Raw genomic sequence first — 18,091 nt, 5'->3', positions numbered from 1 at the left:
CAGCAAGCTTATAGAATGCAACAGCAAACATGAAAAGATGAAACATTTGAATTTCTATGTTCAGTACAACAAGGACAAAAATAATGCTTTAGGATAAATCCAAAAAGGATATGCAAGATCTCTGTACTGTAACAACTAGGGAGATCTATATATGTGCAGAGATAGCCCTCATTCATGAATCATCGGAATACTGCTTCTTCCCAAACCAGGTTGACATAGTCCCGATCAAGACAACATAGACTTTTTTCTGTCTGTGTTAAAAATATCTGTCTCAAGAACCATAGTTCTTTGATTTTTAAAATGGAAACAGCTTATTACCTGCTAAGAAATAGTGAAAAGGAGCTAAGTTGGAAACCTTGCATTTCTTGACTTCAAGACCTATAAAACAATTTGAATGCTTTTTACTGGCATAATGGCTGAATAAATGAGTAATGAACAAAATAAAAAATTCCTGAAGTAAATGCATTCCTGCTTTCCTTCTCAAGAAGTGGCGTAGAAAAAGGTGGATATCCTTTTGAACGAGATGAACCTTAAGTCTGACTTGCACAGTAAAGAAACAAGCTGGATCTACACTGCACAGAGCAGCTATGCAAACTGGGGGAGAGAGATAGAACACTAACCTTCGAAGCAGCAATAATCCCTTAATGCACGAAGGAGTATCAAACCTTGCAGGCTGGAGAACGGGACTTTACCAAAACTAAAATCTCTTGTCAGAAAACGTTTTCAAAATCAAATGGGCATGCCAGAGATGAAAAAATAATATTCAAAATACATGTCTAAGAAAGGACTACTATTCTAGATATATAAAACACTACACCTCAAAAATAGGAATCAATTTTTGTATATGTGCATGCACGTGTGTTGTATGTATGTACACATGTGTGCATGTGGAAGCCAGAGTTCAACACTGGGTGTCTGAGTTGCTCTCTATGGTTTTTTTTTTTTGTTGTTGTTGTTGTTGTTTTGAGGCAGGGACTTTAACTGAACCTGGAGCTCACTGATCTGGCTGGGAAGACTGAGTGACTAGTCAGAGTCACCTGTCCCCACCTGCCCAGAAATGCTGGGATTTCAGATATCAGCCACCATGTTCATCTTTCTCTGTGTGTGTTGGAGATCTGAACTCTAGTCGCCTGTGTGATGAGCACTTTACAAACCGACCATCTTCCCAGCCCCAAGACCATTTTTTTTTAAAGTGGGCAAACTCTTCCAACCATTTACAAAGGGATATAAATGTCCAGTATGCTAGGTATCCAAAAAACACAAAACCTCAATGAGATAAGTTTATGCTAGGGATATGGGCACTGCATTGTTAGGAGAGCAGTTTCTCACAGAGCTAAACGCATCTATGGCTTGGCACTTCACTGCAAACGCCCCAAAGATGAGAAGCATCCACAAACCGTTGACAAGAACGTTGATAACAGTTTTATTTTGTAATTGAATTCATGTTTCCTAACAGTTTTATTTATGATAATGAAATTTTCTCACTTTCCTTGTTTCTGTCACAAAGCATGAATAAAATTTTGGCATATCCAATAAAATGATAACTGGGACCTATAACATGGATATGCTTCAGAAACACACTCTACACAAGAAACATGATTGTGGTTCCCGTGAGTCCGAAGACCCAGATAGGTAAAACCAAGTTCTATAAAGAAGAAATAATCCATGGTAGAAAAAGAAAAATCAGACCCGTGGTTACCTCCACGGGAATGTGGGTGAGGATGTGCTGGAAAGATATTTGTGGGAGCTTTGATGGCACTTAGAAGATGAACGAGGTAGACTGTGTTTTGGCCCCCAAAGATGTACATATTTGTCAGAACTCTTCAAATGGTACATTTGCATGTTACTGGATGCAAATTTTACCACAAAAGCAAAAATCTAAGTATGGAACTCATAACAATGACCAGCACTGGGTGAAGATGGGGTAAAAGTGTGTGAGTGTCTACAACCTTTCAAAACACACCCTAACCAAATGGATTGATGGCTTAAAAGGGACAGAGGTTTACTATCAAGTCTAGTGAACAGTCACTAATAAATCTAGGTGATGGTATGTGGTATCATTGTGGAAATCATTCAATTTTGATGTACTTGAAATGTTTCCTGAACTATCAAAGGTAATTGGGATACTCACCCTGGGTGTGTGCTCAGTCGCCTCTAAAGTTCTTCCTCCCCAGGAGACATGCAAAATGAATCAATCGCCGGAGTTACTTCATCAAAATCATTTGCATCTACTCAACAGAACTGCAAGTCTTTCTAGTTCTGTTTCTGGCGAGTATCGTGGGTGGGTCTCCTGGGACCACTCTCTCCATAGGCGGAGAAACTCTATTTAGATCGCGGGTGGCTGTGAATCCATTCCTTCACACAGATATATCCGCTCCCCTGTGCGGATATCAGTGTGCTAATGAATAACCTGCTGGGGACCAGGTGAGTCTAAAGGGCACGCAGCGCCCTCTTCTGGCCTCTGACGGACCCACGCAGACCATTGAGGCTCTCGACCTTGCTCGTGAAGCAACCACTCCAGGGATCTGTTCACCGGGGTGCGAGCATCATCGCTGCTCCGAGGTTGGCCTTCAAAGCTGGCGAGCGCGGCAAGAGACTGGCCCTGGAGCCGAGAGGCGAACACGGGGTGGAGTCGCCGCGGATGACAGCGGCAGGGCTACACCTGTTGCAATGTTAGCACGCCCCACAGAGAAGGCAGCACTGGGCACGGACCTCTGCTCCCAGACCCACTGGGCAGGGCAGGGCCGCTTGAGAAGGGGAGCCAGGGATCATTTTGAACCCACAGAACAGGTGCGTTTGGAGGGGGACCCGAACGCAGTGGCGTCTCCTGCGCCCGTTGCAAGTTGGGGTCTCTGGGTGGGTTCCCCAGCGGTTCGCCGGAGAGCCTTGCTGCTTGGTGTCTTGCATGCGGTAGATAGGAGCTCTCGGAGCTGAGCTCTTGACTGCGCAAGAACTACAGAGCCAAGTGAGTCAAGGCCGAGTAGAAGAGATGGAACCCTTCTGGTCGCTGTCCTTGGCCGGTTCTCTGAAAGATGGGCTGGCAGGGCCTGCACGTGGAGACAGAGAACGCCCTGTGAAGGGCCTAGAGGCCGAGGGCGCTCTGATTAGGAAGGTTGCCTGGGAGGATGCTCCTAACTTCCTTCACTGTTCCAACCTCCCCCTCTGCTCTCCTCCCCACAGCGGTCCGCCCTCGTGCTGCCGCGGAGCCTGTGTGCCCGGGCGACATCCAAGTCGGTGGCAGATCTACCTCTCCGCCCTGTCCCTCCGTCCGCTCTTGGCCCAAACCGGTCCCAGCCCCTAAGTCCTGGTGCATCGGGAGGATAGAAGATCGGCGGGACAGTCACTAATACGCACCGCAGATGCATCTGAAGAGGCACGGAAGACAGCGGACAGAGCTTGGAAAGCGATGGTCCAAGGAACCCGGACCTTGATGCTCAGCTTACCCACCGATTCTGTCTGAGCCCACGGCCTTTTCTTCAAGACGAGTTCAAGTTCTCTGGAGTTTGCCTTGAAGGAGCGCCACGCCCCCTCCCCAATCTGAGCAGGATCAGGAGGCCGGGTGAATCCCGGGCGCCCGCACCCTCTTACCGAGCCAAAGCAGACTCTGCGCCCCAACGCTCTGATCTTCGGCCTTAAGGAGAACTCCAGGGCGGACTGGGAGGCGGTGGGGACAAAGCGGATTCGAAACCACGAGTCCAGGCAGACGTGCGGATCTGGTGCCACAGGGACAGTCAAGAGCAGCAGCCTGGAGATCCACGCTGCTTGGGGGAGCGCGCTGCGGGCATGGGAGAGCCGGCACGCGGAGCGGGCTAAGGGCCGGTAAAGCGGGATCCTCCCAGGGCGTGGGCACGAGTCCGCGGGCGGTGGCCCTCGCGGGGTTGTCTTTCAGTGCCATGGCCGGCCGCAGTTGTGGCTGTGGCCCGGGCCACCTGAATGAGGACAACGCGCGCTTCCTGCTGCTAGCAGGGCTCATCGTGCTCTACCTGCTGGGCGGCGCCGCTGTCTTCTCGGCGCTGGAGCTGGCACACGAGCTGCAGGCCAAGCAGCGCTGGGAAGAGCGCCTGGCCAACTTCAGCCGCGGCCACAACCTAAGCCGCGAGGAGCTGCGAGGCTTCCTCCGTCACTATGAGGAAGCCACCAGGGCGGGCATCCGCATGGACAGCGTGCGCCCTCGCTGGGACTTCACGGGAGCCTTCTACTTCGTGGGCACTGTGGTGTCCACCATAGGTAAGTGAGCCGACTGGTCACTCGATGACTCTACTTTCTGACCGAGCATCTCAGCCTTGGGGGTTCTCCCCCAGGTGCCCGGTATTGCACCAAATGAACCCTCTGAGGCTGATCAACAGGTGAAAATGGATCCCAACGTCACCTGGGAAGTTATAAAATTACTCCAGACCTCTGGACAGACCAGAACCAGCCGCTGTTTGTTAACCAGTCCCCGAGGATTTGAATAGTTCTTAAATTGAGGAAGCACGGCCCTCAAATTGAGACAGCCAGTCTGGTTTAGGAGACAGGGCTGAGTTCATGAATTCGGGGGTGGAGGGTAGCGCTACACAGAGCTAGAGAGCTCGGAACGTTTCGGGAGTGTTAACTATGCACAAGCCACTACTTAAAGGAAAGCCCACGATTTCAAACTTACAGAGAGACGCTCCGAATTCCAAATTGGGAACTCAAAGAACCAAGAGGAAAGTGACCTTGGCTCTAGCGTTTCTAGGAATGGAGTTTAGGGACTAAAGGGGTATCCAGTGCATTCTAGAACATAGGCGGCTTGCATCCAGAAGTCCCCAAGCTGGCTGAGCTTGAACTAGAGGAAGGACTGCTAGGGAGGCCGGGTGACTGAGGAGATGGAGCAGGAGCAAGTAAGAAGTTAGCATTTTACCAGGAGGCGGCTGAGCCGCTGGGAATTCTGAGAACGGTGTGGCAGGCTACTGGCAAGTGATACCGTTATAGTCCTGCAGAATGAGGTGGGAATGGATTTGTGTGGCACACTCCCAAGGCTGCTCACTATTGAAGTCTAGTTGAGTAACGAGCGACTGGGAGAAAATAATGCAGAAGTCCCGGGGAAAGAGGCGTGTGTGGGAAGCGGGACTCTGAAAGGCTGGAAGAGGAAAGGAGGAGCACAGAAGTCACTGCGGGAGCTCAGGGCAGCAGCTACATGATGGATTCTCAGCAGCCAGGGTCCCTGCACTTTCTAGAGTAGTAGCTTGCCCGTGACACGGATGACAGGCAAGCCACCTTGAGATGTCATTACACATTCTGCTAGGGGAAAAAAAGCCCTTACGCTGAAGCCTCGAGCTATAGACCTAATTAGCCCAGAAAGACATCCCGAGAGTAGCCAGGAACGCATAAGTTCAACTGTCCCACCAAATGGCAAGGCAGAAAGGACCCACCTGACCAGCACATAACAGCTGTACTCAAGCGCCTTATGCTAACCTGCCCAGCTTATAAGTCCATGTCATTCTGCCTTCTTCCCCGGAGGTCCACTGTTTGACGCTTAGAAAGAGGAACGATTTTCATTTCTGTAGTTCCACGTTTGGGGCTTTTTCTGAGTGTTTTCTTCCTCCTGCCTGGGCTTAGAACATCATTTCCCACCCAGATCCCGTGAGGGGGGTTCAGCTGTCCGTTTCCAGGCACAGCAGTTCTGCTGCACTGTAAGATGCTTTTCTGTGGGAACAATGGCAGGGCACCTTAGAGTTCTAGCTGAGGAGCCGTGGTTGTGGGGAACAGGAGCTGGGAGCAGCCAGTGAGAGTCTGTGCTCACACAAGGGAGAGCAAGCAGCTCTTTCCTCTGAGACACACTGCCTAAGATTTCCCAGGGACGCTCAGACTGGCCATTCGCAGAAGCCTGGGATCTCATCAGCTACTCGTTTCCTACCTGGAAATGTTCAGGGCTATGGCATTAGAGTTCTGTCCAGGACATAGTTCTCGGTCTCATTACCCTCATTCCAGTTCTTTCCTGTGTTCGCCTGTGCTGGTTGTATCAGAATGACTTCTTTAAGTTCAGAAATCCGGGGATTTTTCTTCTTTTTCTGAATTGTAGTCTGTTATCTCTTCCTTTCTACGTTTTTCTCTATGAAGTAGTGGATTTGATGTGACTGTAACCCAAATGATTCTTGAGGTCCTGTGTAATGCTCCTTTCAAAAAAGACTGGTCTAATAGCCAAAGCAATGGAAAACTAAATTCAATGTTTCCTTGACTCTTTAAGGTAAAACCGCCCTGTTATAACAAAGGAAATGCCCCTCTTTTCTCCCTGTGGCTCTAGGGCTTCTTATTCCTACAATCTTCCCAGACATGAGTTTACCGCCATTCTGTCCTTGCTGGTCCCCTCTTGCTGTCTCTTTTTGCTCTGTTATTAAAATTGACGTGACTCTCATGGTTCTTTTAACTTATTCTCATGAAACCCATTACCTGGAGTCTCCAAAATACAGGAGAGTCTTGCGAGGTGACTGGCATCAGCCCTGCCCCTTGAAACCATAGAGAGAAAGACAATGATTGGTGTGTGACCTCTTCAGTCTGTGGGGAGGACACTGCCAGCACCCAGTCCAGCTAATGACAAGAAGCCCCTGTCAGAAGGACACATCTATTTCCCCTGGCACTCTGGTCTCCCCTCCCCACCACCACTGTTTTCCCCTTCCCCATTCCTCACCCCAGCCCTGTTTCCTTCTGAATTGCCAGGCATTTGTTTTTCTAATACTGCTTCTTCAATGCCCTCCCATTGTATCCACCGCACTTATCCAGAGGGGCGTGGCTTTAGATACCTAATAAAACTCTGGGGTTCTTGGTCTTGATATCTGACCACATCTGCTTCTCTTTTACTGATCACCTCTCCTTGGGGGATGGAGGCCACTGGCGTTTAGTGGACCAGAGATCAGACCACAAGTGGAAATGAGTATAACTTGGGGTACAGGGCTTTAGGGGGCACCTGGGCCCTGCAGAGAGCAGCCCTACCACAGGCAATCTCAGGATAACATCCAGATGCTACCATGCTGACCAGACAGCTGTGAGGACTTGCAGGCCCCAGATGAACTTTGGTCAAAGGAGAGAGCATTCTGGGCTTCCTGCCCTTGGGATGGGAAGACAGGAAGTGTTGCATGCTTTTGCAGCCTCTTGATGTTGCAGGTTACTGTAGCCGAGTTCACACAGGATTCTCGGTCACCTTGGAGGGTGGCATATTTCCTGTTTGCACGCACACTTCTTCCCAAGGTAGGGAGATGCCTTCTCTCAGCTCTTCTGGCCCCCACGCCTTTTCATCCCAGAACACACACCATTCTCTTCTTTTCTTTCCTTTAATGTGATGTCCCACGCGCCTTCTTGAGACTTACATGTGTATCCATGAATGTGGGGGTCACTTAACTGTCCTCTGAGGGCTGAACACAGCATGTATCTCTCTGTGTGTTCAACTCTTACAGAAATCCCGTAGTACTGGCTACATGCTCCTGTGAAGTGAGGGTGGGGGGGAGGTGCCGAGGCTCAGTGAGCTTCTCTGTTGGGTTGAACGTTACTCAGCTGGAGGTGAGATGGCAAGCTAACCCTTAGAACTGTCCCCTATGCCTTTTCTTCCTTTGAGGCCCTTTTTTGTAGGAATAATTGGCCCCCAGTTAGACACTGCACCCCTTTTCCTCAGTTGTGGTGGTTTTTAGAGGCCCTAAAATAATACAGACAGTCTGCCTGGCAGACTTCAGGAAGGTTTATGATTCACCAGTGTCCGTTGGTACAAGGCAAGGTTTGAGTGAAACCTACCACGTAGATGAAGACTGGCACTTTCGGGCATCATGTTTCACAGTCCTTGCCAACTAAACATCTTCCCGGTGCCCATGATGGTTGACCATGTCTGTACACTATCCTCACTAGATCCCAAAGTCACTGACCTTTCCTGTTAGCTCTTAGCACATTGGTACCTTGGTACCTAGGTTTTCTGTGTCTTGGATTAAGCAGCTGCTGAATAACACAGTGATGCTGAGCCAACCCAGTGACCGCTGAAGTGGTTTTCAAACTGTTCTGAGGAGTTCATGGAGTACTCTATGCTATGCTAAGGTCGTTCCTCAGGGCTTAGGGCTCTCTTCCATTGTGATGGGATGACAGGAAGCTGCTCTCTCTCTCTCTCTCTCTCTCTCTCTCTCTCTCTCTCTCTCATGTGTGTGTGAGTGTGTGTGTGTGTGTGTGTGTGTGTGTGTGTGAGAGAGAGAGAGAGAGAGAGAGAGAGAAAGTATAAATCAATTGGATGAATGTTTATCTTATTCAACTACCTTCTTACTGTCTTGATTTGGGGGGGGTGTAGAAAAAATACTAATTTGATTGACAGGGTATTTTTCCTAATTCACATCCTTTCCATGGCTAAGATAAATATTCTCTCCCATTCTCTATGTAGCTGTTTAACTCATTTCAAATGTTATTCAGAAAGATTGCTTTTTAAAGTTTCTGTGAGGTTGGCACTATAATTATGCTTTGATTTATTGCTAAAATTATCACATAACGATCTGAGAATGTGCATGTTGTACAATTCTCTGTTTTCTTCTTTGAATGTTTCTTTGTGTCATGGAGCCTGTATATATTTGAGCCAGTTTTCCACTGTGTCACAGATTTCTGGAGCTGGAAGGAAGATTGACCCCCCCACCCCCCGCCGCCAAATCAGGCTTTAATTCCCGTAATCACACCAAAGACAATATTTTACTGTGTTTCAGGGCACACAAAGTCATCAAAAATTTTTGTAACTCTATCATTTGATGACTTTGCTTACCTTCATCAGGGTTAACTTTGTTCCCCTCTTCGTGCTTTATGTGCTAATGGCCGTCTTAACCATCTGCCCATGGAGCTGAAGTACTGCGTCATAGGAGAACTGCTTGTGGACCCGTGGACCATTGCTCTAGTGGGGTCATCAGTGGTTTTGATTTAAGTAACCACTTAGCGTGTTTTCGTACTGTTATTTTTAACTTTTTCCATGTGTATGAAAAGTTTGCACATTTAATATTTGGTCTCCTCTCTGCTGCCCCCCTTCATTCTCTCCATCCCTGGTTTATTATTTTTTTTTTGATTGTTTGTTTTTGGTTTTGGTTTTTTTGGGGGTTTTGTTCTTTCAGTGTTGATTTCCTACTCTGGTAGAGGAGTAGTTCTTTTGGTCATTTTAAGTATGATCAAGACAGAACTCAACTACCTGAGGCCAGAAGCTCCCTCTACCACCATTCTTCATGGTTGTAAATAAAGCTGAGATGTCTTTTCTGGACCACATAGAACCCTTTGACCTTGGGTCCAACACCACTACCCCCAGCTTCCAACCTCCCAGTCACTGGCTCGCGTTCTTCAGGAAAAGCATTCCCAAACCTTCCAGGTATCCTCGTCTCTAATAGCTGAGCGTCCACCCTTGTCTGACCTTCTCCTGCTGCTCTTGAGGACCCTCCTCCCCATTACCCCTCTGTTTCCTTCTCCCAACCTCCTCTTCCTCCTCCTTCCGTTCACTGAGCTGTATTCCCAGTCTGTAGCGAGCTGCGTGGAGTCACACCTGATGGAGATGTATAATCAACTCCTGAGATGGCTAAGGCCTGACCTATGCTATGATCATGCAATGATTATCAGCTGCTTGTATATGCGTGGACCTATGGGCAGTGCCCACCTGGCAATCCGGGATTGGCAGCCCAGGCCTACTTAAGGGCTGGGAGAGGTTTTCCCGGGGAGAGAGGGGAAGAGAGAGGGAGAGCGAGAAAGTGAATAAAGTCCTGGAATAAACTGCAGTGAGAAGAGCTCCGGTGGTTGCTTCTTCCTTGCTGGTCGAGGTAGAGCCGTGGCAGTTGGTGGCCCGTATGGGGACAAGCGTACGGGAAACCTCCAAACCTGTCTTCGTGGAGCCCAGAACTCGCTGCAGTCAGGGGGTACACCGGTAAGATTGAGGAATAGCAATAAATGCGGGTTTTATGCTCTCACCTGTAGAAAAGGTAGAGCAGGAAAGCAGAGCCACAACCAAAGTGGACGGTTTAAAGTGAGGGCCACGACCAAAGGGGACAGTTTAAAGTGAGAGCCACGACCAAAGTGGACAATTTAAAATGAAAATAAAAGGAAGAATAGGATTTTAGAATGGGTGCTTCAACATCACACCTGATTTTTCTGGCTCTTAACGAGCTGTTACAGAGCGCTTTGGAGAGGTTTTTGACTGAAGGTGACACAATTGCACCTTGGTTTGCTGTCTCTGGCAATCTTAATGTGTCATCCTGGGATAAGCCTGGTAGAGATCTGAATTTTGCCACTGAACAAGGTACGCTAAGGAAGGGAGGTATATTCATGTGGTGTGAATTACCGAGACCTCCTGAGTTTGCAGTGGAGTGTGAGCAGCTGCGGCTCCAAGGCCAAGCTGCGCTGAGGGTCAGCATGCTAGAAGAACTGTTGGCCTGAACTTCTGTCCCAGCCCAGGGCCGCCCTGCCACGCCTCCACCTTCCAGCTCGTTGGGGAAGTGGAGTCTCCTCCTCTCCCCTGTTGCTGCTACCTGAGTCTGAGTGCGACCGGAAAATGGCAGTAGATTGTAGTAAATACCTTAATAAATAAAAAAAAAAAAAGAATGCAACATCCCCGCTCAAGTAGCCAGAGAGATTGACAACGCCCAAATTCCCTATAAGATAATTTAAGCGGGGTCCCTTCAGAGCAACAAGCCTGCTTTCTCCTGAATTCTGCTCCACCCTTCAGTGGTTGCAGAGCAGCCTGCTTTCCTGAGTTCCTCGCCACTCCATGCACCAGTTTGGAGAAGGCAGCTGGAGCAGAGCTTTGCTAGGTGGCTGTGGTGGAAGGCACATTGCCTCAGCAGTCGGTGCCTAGCCTGGCAGATGCCACAGCAGTGCCAGGAGTATCAGCAAACACAACAACAAGTGCTGGAGCACAGACCTCACAGGGCTGCCCAAGAATGCAGCGTAGCCATGGGGCAAGGAAAAGACAATGGCAGTTTCAGGCTCTGCACGCCCTGAAGAGTCTGCAGCAGAGCGATTTTAAATCAAGAGACTGCCCTATTATAGGAGCAGGTACCTGTGTGTTCCGTTTTAGCCAAAGGGTTGGTAGAATACCATAGCCCAAATGGGAGGTTGAGTCCAGTGGTGATTGGGGACCCTACTGCTGGCACTCTAAACACCTGTTGTCATGGGCATTTATCTTTAAATCCTGTGTAAGATCAGACAACCTATGAGAATGCAGCATATGGTCACTTAGCAGAAGCAGGATCAGCTGAGCTGCTAGGGAAGCCAAAGAGGTGCGCGACGGAGAAGGTGTCTTCCATGCACTCAGCTGACAAGAATGAATGTGCCACGGGGGTATGGCAGCTGGGGTATGTTATTTAGGGGACTGCTGAAGGAACAGTGGTTTCTGACTGCTCCTGGGGTCATGGCAAAGCCACTCCTAATGACAGGAGCAGGCAGAGGAAAGCCAGGGAGGGGAAAGCAAGATGGCCTCCCCTTCCTCTCCTCTGTGCTGGCCCCTCTGCTACCAGTTCTGACTGCCCTTGCTGCTGCCGCAAGCACAGCTGTGGCTGTAGCAATTGGCTCAGCTTGGCTGTGAATGGAAGTATCTGGGGCTGTGTGTGATATGAAAAATTTAAAGAACTGTCTAGCTGTCTTTTAGGTAATTGGTCTGGTGAATTCGAACAACAACTGGAAAAGCTGCGGGTGGCGACGGTGACTGTGAACTCCACACGCATGGATACCAGCCTGGCAGAAGGACTATCCTCCTGGATCACTCCATGGATCATCTGAAGGAGTGGGCGGGATAGGAGCCCTAACAGGCTAATGGTGCTTGCCTCCCTGGTATGCCTGTGGTGCATTTGTCACATAAGGGTTTCACAGCATCGCAATGCAGTTATGATCATTCAGGCCTTCACGGCCATTGAAGCAGGACAGTCTCCCCAAGTTTGGCTATCTACCTTAAAAGAGATGTAAGCGAGCACAGGATGTGAGGCTTATGCACTGCACTTGAGGTAAGCATACATCAACCTCAAGAAGAGCAAGTCTGATTGCATGTGGGTTGGTGTCTAGCTCCCACCTCTGTAAAAAGGCACCGGACAGGTCTAGTGTTTGTTCTCTGAGTGGATGACACCTGGACAAACACTAGTACATGTTTCATTTTTAACAGAGATCAGACCTCTACTCTTACCTGTTGCTTTACAAAACAAAAAGGGGGAACTGTAGCTAGCTGCATGGTGCCATACCTGATGGAGATGTATAATCAACTCCTGAGACGGCGAAGGCCTGACCTATGCTATGATCATGCAATGATTATCAGCTACTTGTATATGCGTGGACCTATGGGCAATGCCCACCTGGCAATCCGGGATTGGCAGCCCATGCCTACTTAAGGGCTGGGAGAGGTTTGCCTGGGGAGAGAGGAGGAGAGAGAAAGTGAATAAAGTCCTGGAATAAACTGCAGTGAGAAGAGCTCCGGTGTGTCGCGCGTCATCCTTGCTGGACGAGGTGGGGCATGACACCAGTCCTTTCTTTTCCTGTATTGTGAGGCATAGTCTTGCAAAGTTGCTCAGGCGGCACCTGAACTAACTCTGTAGCCTAAGCTGCCTTCAGCTTGAGGTCTTCCTACATTAGCCTCATGAGTAGCTGGGATTATAGTTCTTTGCCATCAGGTCCAACTAGGACTTTCCTTCCTTCCTTCCTTCCTTCCTTCCTTCCTTCCTTCCTTCCTTCCTACTTTATTTCCTTCATCCCTTCCTTCTCTCTTTCCTTTCCTTCCTTAATCTTTTCTCTTTTCCTTCCTTCCTTCCTTCCTTTCTTCCTCTCTTCCTCTCTTCCTCTTTCCTTCCCACTCTCCCTTCTTTCCTTCCTTTCTTAGTTTTTGAGACAGAAACTTACTCTGTAGTCCAGTCTCTTGGAAATTAGTATGTGCTCCAAGCTAGCCTCAAACTCACATCCTGCCTTGGTCTCCCAAGTGCTGGGACTGCAGGCACCCCCTCCCATCCCAGGAAGAACTTTTCTTTCTCCACAACTCCATCTTGCCTCTGGTTCCTTTCCTGTGCCTCCACACCTGTGGGCTTCGCTGGGCTTTTACTCAGCATCACTTGAGTCTGTTTCAAGCTTTGCTTCTGCTTTCAAATGGAAAGTGGAGGCAAGAAAATGAACCCTCATGAAAGTAACTTTTCCTGTGCAGTCTGGAAATAATGCCCCATTTCTCACCGAGTGCGGTGAGAGAAAGAGACAACAGCCGCACACGTATCTGCTGCTTTTGCGCCTGAGCCCAGTGCCTCTCCTGTGCTTCCACCTGCACAGACACCTCAGCTTCAGGTGGAACGGCTGCCTTCCATTGCCTGCGGTGCTGTTTCTTTTCGCTTGTCACCACAAAGGAGAGAAAATGACAAGGAAAACAGTTTCCGGCAGCACGGGTTTGCCTGCTGCCGACAGCAATGACAGAGACACACTGAAATATGCTCTTTAACACAAGAAGTACCAAGGTCCATATCTGGACAAGAGTTCCAGGAGGCCACCAGTCTGGCAGCACGTCTGTCTTCATCCTCTGCATGACCAAGACTCCCAATGTTCGTCTTCTTCATGACCACATAGAGGATTGAGATGGAATCTTACTGTAGATTTGATTGGCATTCTGTAATGACAAGCAATGTTAAGAAACATTTTGTGCTTCAATGGTCACCTATATCGTTTGTGTGTGTGTGTCTTTCTTTTAAAAAATTTCCTTTATTATTTTTATTGTTATGCGTATGGGCAGGGTTTTTGCCAGCTCTTAATGTCTGTGCACCACCTGATTGCAGTACCTGTGGAGTCCAGAAGGGGAAGCTGGATACCCTCAGAACTGGCATGATTAGTGGGCGCTAGGAATTGGACCTGGGTTCTCTGGAAGAGCAGTCAGTGCCCTTAATAGCAGAGCAATTTTTGCAGCCCCTACTTTTTCCTTTTGTCATATATGCTTTTAGTGTTGCTTAAGCAGTCATTGTCTAAAACGTCATGGAGAACTGTGCCTGCTTTCTTCCAGCGATTTGCAGTTGCTCCTGCCTTCAGGTCACTGGCCCATTCTGTGTTAATACTTGCATAGGCCATTCTATCAACTTGTAAGTCTCTCTCTACGCCAGCCTTGGGGATGGAGGCTTTGCAGCACATTACGCAATCAGAAAGGGTGAGTCCTCCAACATCATTCTTGTGTTTCAAGAGTATTCTTAGCTTTTCTTGGTTCCTTAAACATCCATGAGAATGATGAGATCACCTTGTCCCTTTCTGCAGAGAAAATCTGTGTTGAGTCTGTAGGCCAGCTTGGGAATATTACCTGCCACTCACCAATGTGAAGCTTTCCAATCTTACCGTGAGCTGCCTCCCTCTTTTTTAGATCTTTTTAAAAAAAAAACAAAACAGTGTTTAATATTTTTTCAGGATGCGAGATTTACACTATCTTGGTTAATTTCTTTGCAAGTATTTTATCCTTAATGTAGGTGGAGACTGCTCATTGATTTACCAGCCACCCAGACCCAAAATAATCACATAGAAACTCTGTTAATTACAACACTGTTTGGCCAATAGTGTAGGCATATTTCTAGCTAACTATTACATCTTAATTAACCCTTTTCTGTGTATTATCACGAGGCTGTGGCCTACTGTAGACATAAGTCACAAAATAATCCCACACAAGTTTGAAATTATGATTAATAAAAGGGTTATTTATTTAAGGGGGAAACTTACAGATCACTATCCTAGACAACAGCCTTCTGTGTGACCAGGAACAGAGTCTAGTAGCGGGAAGCAGAGTTGGAAGCAAGAGAGAGAGCAGGGCTACCGCTGCTTTTTAAAGCAAAAGAGACCATGCCCAAGTAGGCTGAAATCTTAAAGGCTATTGGCTGAAGGAGCGGAAGGAGCTCCTGCAGCAGCCCACTGGTATGGTTCTGGTTGGCAGCTGGCATCTTTCTCCTTCAGTAACTACATGGCATCTCCCTGACTCTGCCTACTTTTTCTATATCTCTGTTTAGATTTCCCTCCTGGCTTTACTCTGCTAAGCCGTTGGTCAAAACAGCTTCTTTAATAACCAATAGTAATAAAAACATATTCAGAACATACAGAGGGGAGTCCCACATTACTTAACATCCTTTCCTATTTTCTTTGGACTGTCTTTACTGAAGATGTGTAGAAGCAGAACTGACTTTGCGCCAGTTTGACCGTGACTCCTGCAATCTCATTGTGTTCATGTACCTGTTATTTTCACAATTCATTGGTTCCCTTGGGGTTTCCTAGAGTGGAGATTGTAGAATTTTAGATAGATATAGTTTTAATTATCTCTTTGCAGTCTGAAAATTTTACATCTTTAATTTCCTGACTAACTAGAGTCTTGAGCACGGCATAGGGCAGGAATGCCAAGAAAGGACATCTTACCTCATCTTGCTCTTGGGAGGAAAGTCTGTTTCTCACCAATGTTCTATAGGTTCTAGAGCCTTCCAAAGGATGCCAGGCTGCCTTTCTACTCTACTTCTTCTTTAAACCATAAAAGGAGTTGGTGTGTAGTTGAACTATTTTGTGCCCCTGTGGAGAAGACCTTGTGAGTCCCCCCTTTAGGACATGGATATTGTGTATCTCGTTAGCAACCTCTGAACCATATAGCACCTGTGAGTTCCCACAATAAATACCACTTGTTCAGGATGTGTAAGCACTTCTCTATGATGGGACATTTGGTCTGCTAATGCTTTATAGAGTATTTTTGCATCTCTAACCTAAGAGAGACAGACTTCTTTTCTTGTGATACATGTGTCTTATCTTGGTATCTGGATAATACTAGATAATAATAGTAGATCATGAGTTGAAGAGTGTTTTTCCTATAGTTCTGTCTTCCTGAGGTCAAGTGAGTTCCACAGTCACAGTAGGAATGTCCAGGAATTTCTAATTACTTGCCACTGTGATAGATCTCTAAGTCACATTTTATTGTTATTCTGATGGGGGTGGGACTTGTATTTATCTGTTGCTTTCATTGGTTAATTAATAAAGAAAACTGCTTGGCCCAGATAGGACAGAAAATTAGGTAGGCGGAGTAAACAGAACAGAATGCTGGGAGAAAGAAGCCGAGTCAGTGAGTCGCCATGATTCTCCCACTCCAGACAGATGCAGGTTAAGATCTTCCCTGGTAAGCCACCTCGTGGGCTACACAGAATATTAGAAATGGGTTAGATCAATATGTAAGAGCTAGCCAATAAGAGGCTGGAACTAATGGGTCAGGCAGTGTTTAAAAGAATACAGTTTCCGTGTAATTATTTCGGGTGTAAAGCTAGCTGGGTGGCGGGACGCAGCCCCACTGCTCTCCTCACAACATTATTCTAAATATAAATGCAGGTGCTACTCATTTTGTAACTTTAATTTTTCTTTAAAAATAAATGCAACATATATTTATATCAATAAGACAAAAAGAAGAAAAGAGATAGCAAGTGCAACACACACACATAACAAAAGACAAAACATGGAGTTGTTTTATGTTGACAAACCACTCCTGGACATGGTTGGCCTCTAGAGTGTGGATGATATACCCACAGACACACCATTGGAGAACACTGATTTTTTTTTTCCTTTCTCAACAGGTATCATCACAGATAGATTCTTAGTTAGAGGTGGGACTTTGTGTCCACTTTCCTGTCCCAGTACCAGGACTTTGTCCGGTTTGAACCTGTGCAGGTCTGTGCCTGCTGTCACAGTCTGTGAGTTCAATATGTGTGTCAGCCCTGTTGTGTCTGGAATATTCTGTTTCCTTAGTCATCCACCATGCCTGGTTCATAGAGTCTTTCTACCTCCTCTTCAGCATAGATCACTGAGCCTTGAGGGGAAGAGTTTGATGAAAACATTCCACTCAGGGCTGAGTGCTCCAAAAAATCTCTCAGGCTCTGTGTGTCCAGTTATATGTCTCTGTGTTAGTTCCCATCTTCCACAAGAAGCTTCTCTGACAAGAGATGAGTGATCTATTTTATTACTATGTTCCTTTAGCAGAATAATAATCATAGGTTTTCCCCCTAGATCCAGGCCCTATCTAGTCTCAGATTCTTGGCCACTTTGGCATGTATAGGTTCTACCTCAAGGAGTGGGCCCTAGATTAACAAGAGACTGGTTGGTTATTCCCATAACATTTGTGCCATTATTGTAGCTGCATATTTTTGCAGACAGGACTCTGTTGTAGGTCAGAGGGTTTACAGCTGGGCGATACTGATGATTACTCTTCTTATGTAGTGTGAAAAGTACCTCTTAGCACCATGGATGCTTGTCAATAGGGGTGAAACTTCCAGCTGGGTACCAGATGACTTAAACAGGCAGTGTCTTTAGCAAAGGGGTCTTAACTCCAGGTGATTGAGACTAACCAATAACCTGTGATGTTTGGGGTGTCCATGGGACCCCTTTAGCTGTAACTCAACAAGATATAACCCATTCCTGGTACTGAAGGTTTTACTTGGTGGTGTAGGACGTCTAGTTGGGGCATTGTCTCCCTCATTTTATATTGACTCCTCTTAAGTTCCTTTTATATAAGTATATATTTTAGGAAGCTTCTACAGTCGTAGGTTTCCATATGGCTTTGTAAAAGGCCTCTAGGATTAGTTGTCCCTCCCCATATTCCCTCCTTTACTCCACTCTCCCATCTCCCTCCCCATTCAGTCCTCCTGAGCCCTATACTCTTGTCTCCCCTTCCTTGGATGATCCCTTCCTCCTCCCTGGTCCCTCACAAGCTCCCTAAGCTCTGCAGTTATTCAGGTTGAGATACACATATCTAGAGCTTAGATACCAAAATCCACCTATAAGAGAAAACACACAGTATTTGTCTTTAGGATTTGGGTTACCTCACTCAGGATGATTGTTTCTAGCTCCATCCATTTATCCGCTAACTTTATAATTCCATGTTTCTTAATAGCTGAACAATATTCCATTGTGCAAATGTACCACTTTTTATTATCCATTCATCAGTTGACGACATCTAGGTTGTTTCCAGTTTCTGGCTATTATGAACAGAGCAGCAATGAATGTAGATAATCAAGTATCTCTGTAGTAAGATGTAGATTCCTTGGGGTTAAAGTCTAAGCGTTTTCTAGCAGGATCTTGTGGTAGATCTATTTTCAGCTCTTTGAGGAAGCAACACACTGATTTCCATAGTGACTGCACA

The 18,091-nt window shown here is 47.1% G+C and overlaps 1 protein-coding gene across 1 annotated transcript in view; it reads left to right on the top strand.

Moving 5' to 3' along the window:
• The first annotated feature begins 2,500 nt into the window (after positions 1–2,500).
• Positions 2,501–18,091, top strand: part of Kcnk13 (potassium two pore domain channel subfamily K member 13) — a 97,321-nt gene continuing 81,730 nt past the window's right edge. The window contains exons 1-2 of the mRNA XM_041633272.1: positions 2,501–2,790; positions 3,181–4,227. Of these exons, the coding sequence (XP_041489206.1) occupies positions 3,894–4,227 (334 nt within the window). The 5' untranslated portion in view covers positions 2,501–2,790; positions 3,181–3,893. The remainder of the gene's footprint in view (positions 2,791–3,180; positions 4,228–18,091) is intronic.

Source organism: Microtus oregoni, unplaced genomic scaffold, assembly GCF_018167655.1.
Source record: "Microtus oregoni isolate MIOR12 unplaced genomic scaffold, Mior012 000043F_ref0000047, whole genome shotgun sequence".
In the NCBI taxonomy this organism is placed as follows: Eukaryota; Metazoa; Chordata; class Mammalia; order Rodentia; family Cricetidae; genus Microtus; species Microtus oregoni.
Note: the sequence above shows the minus strand (reverse complement) of the source record. Positions and strands in the feature narration are given on the sequence as shown.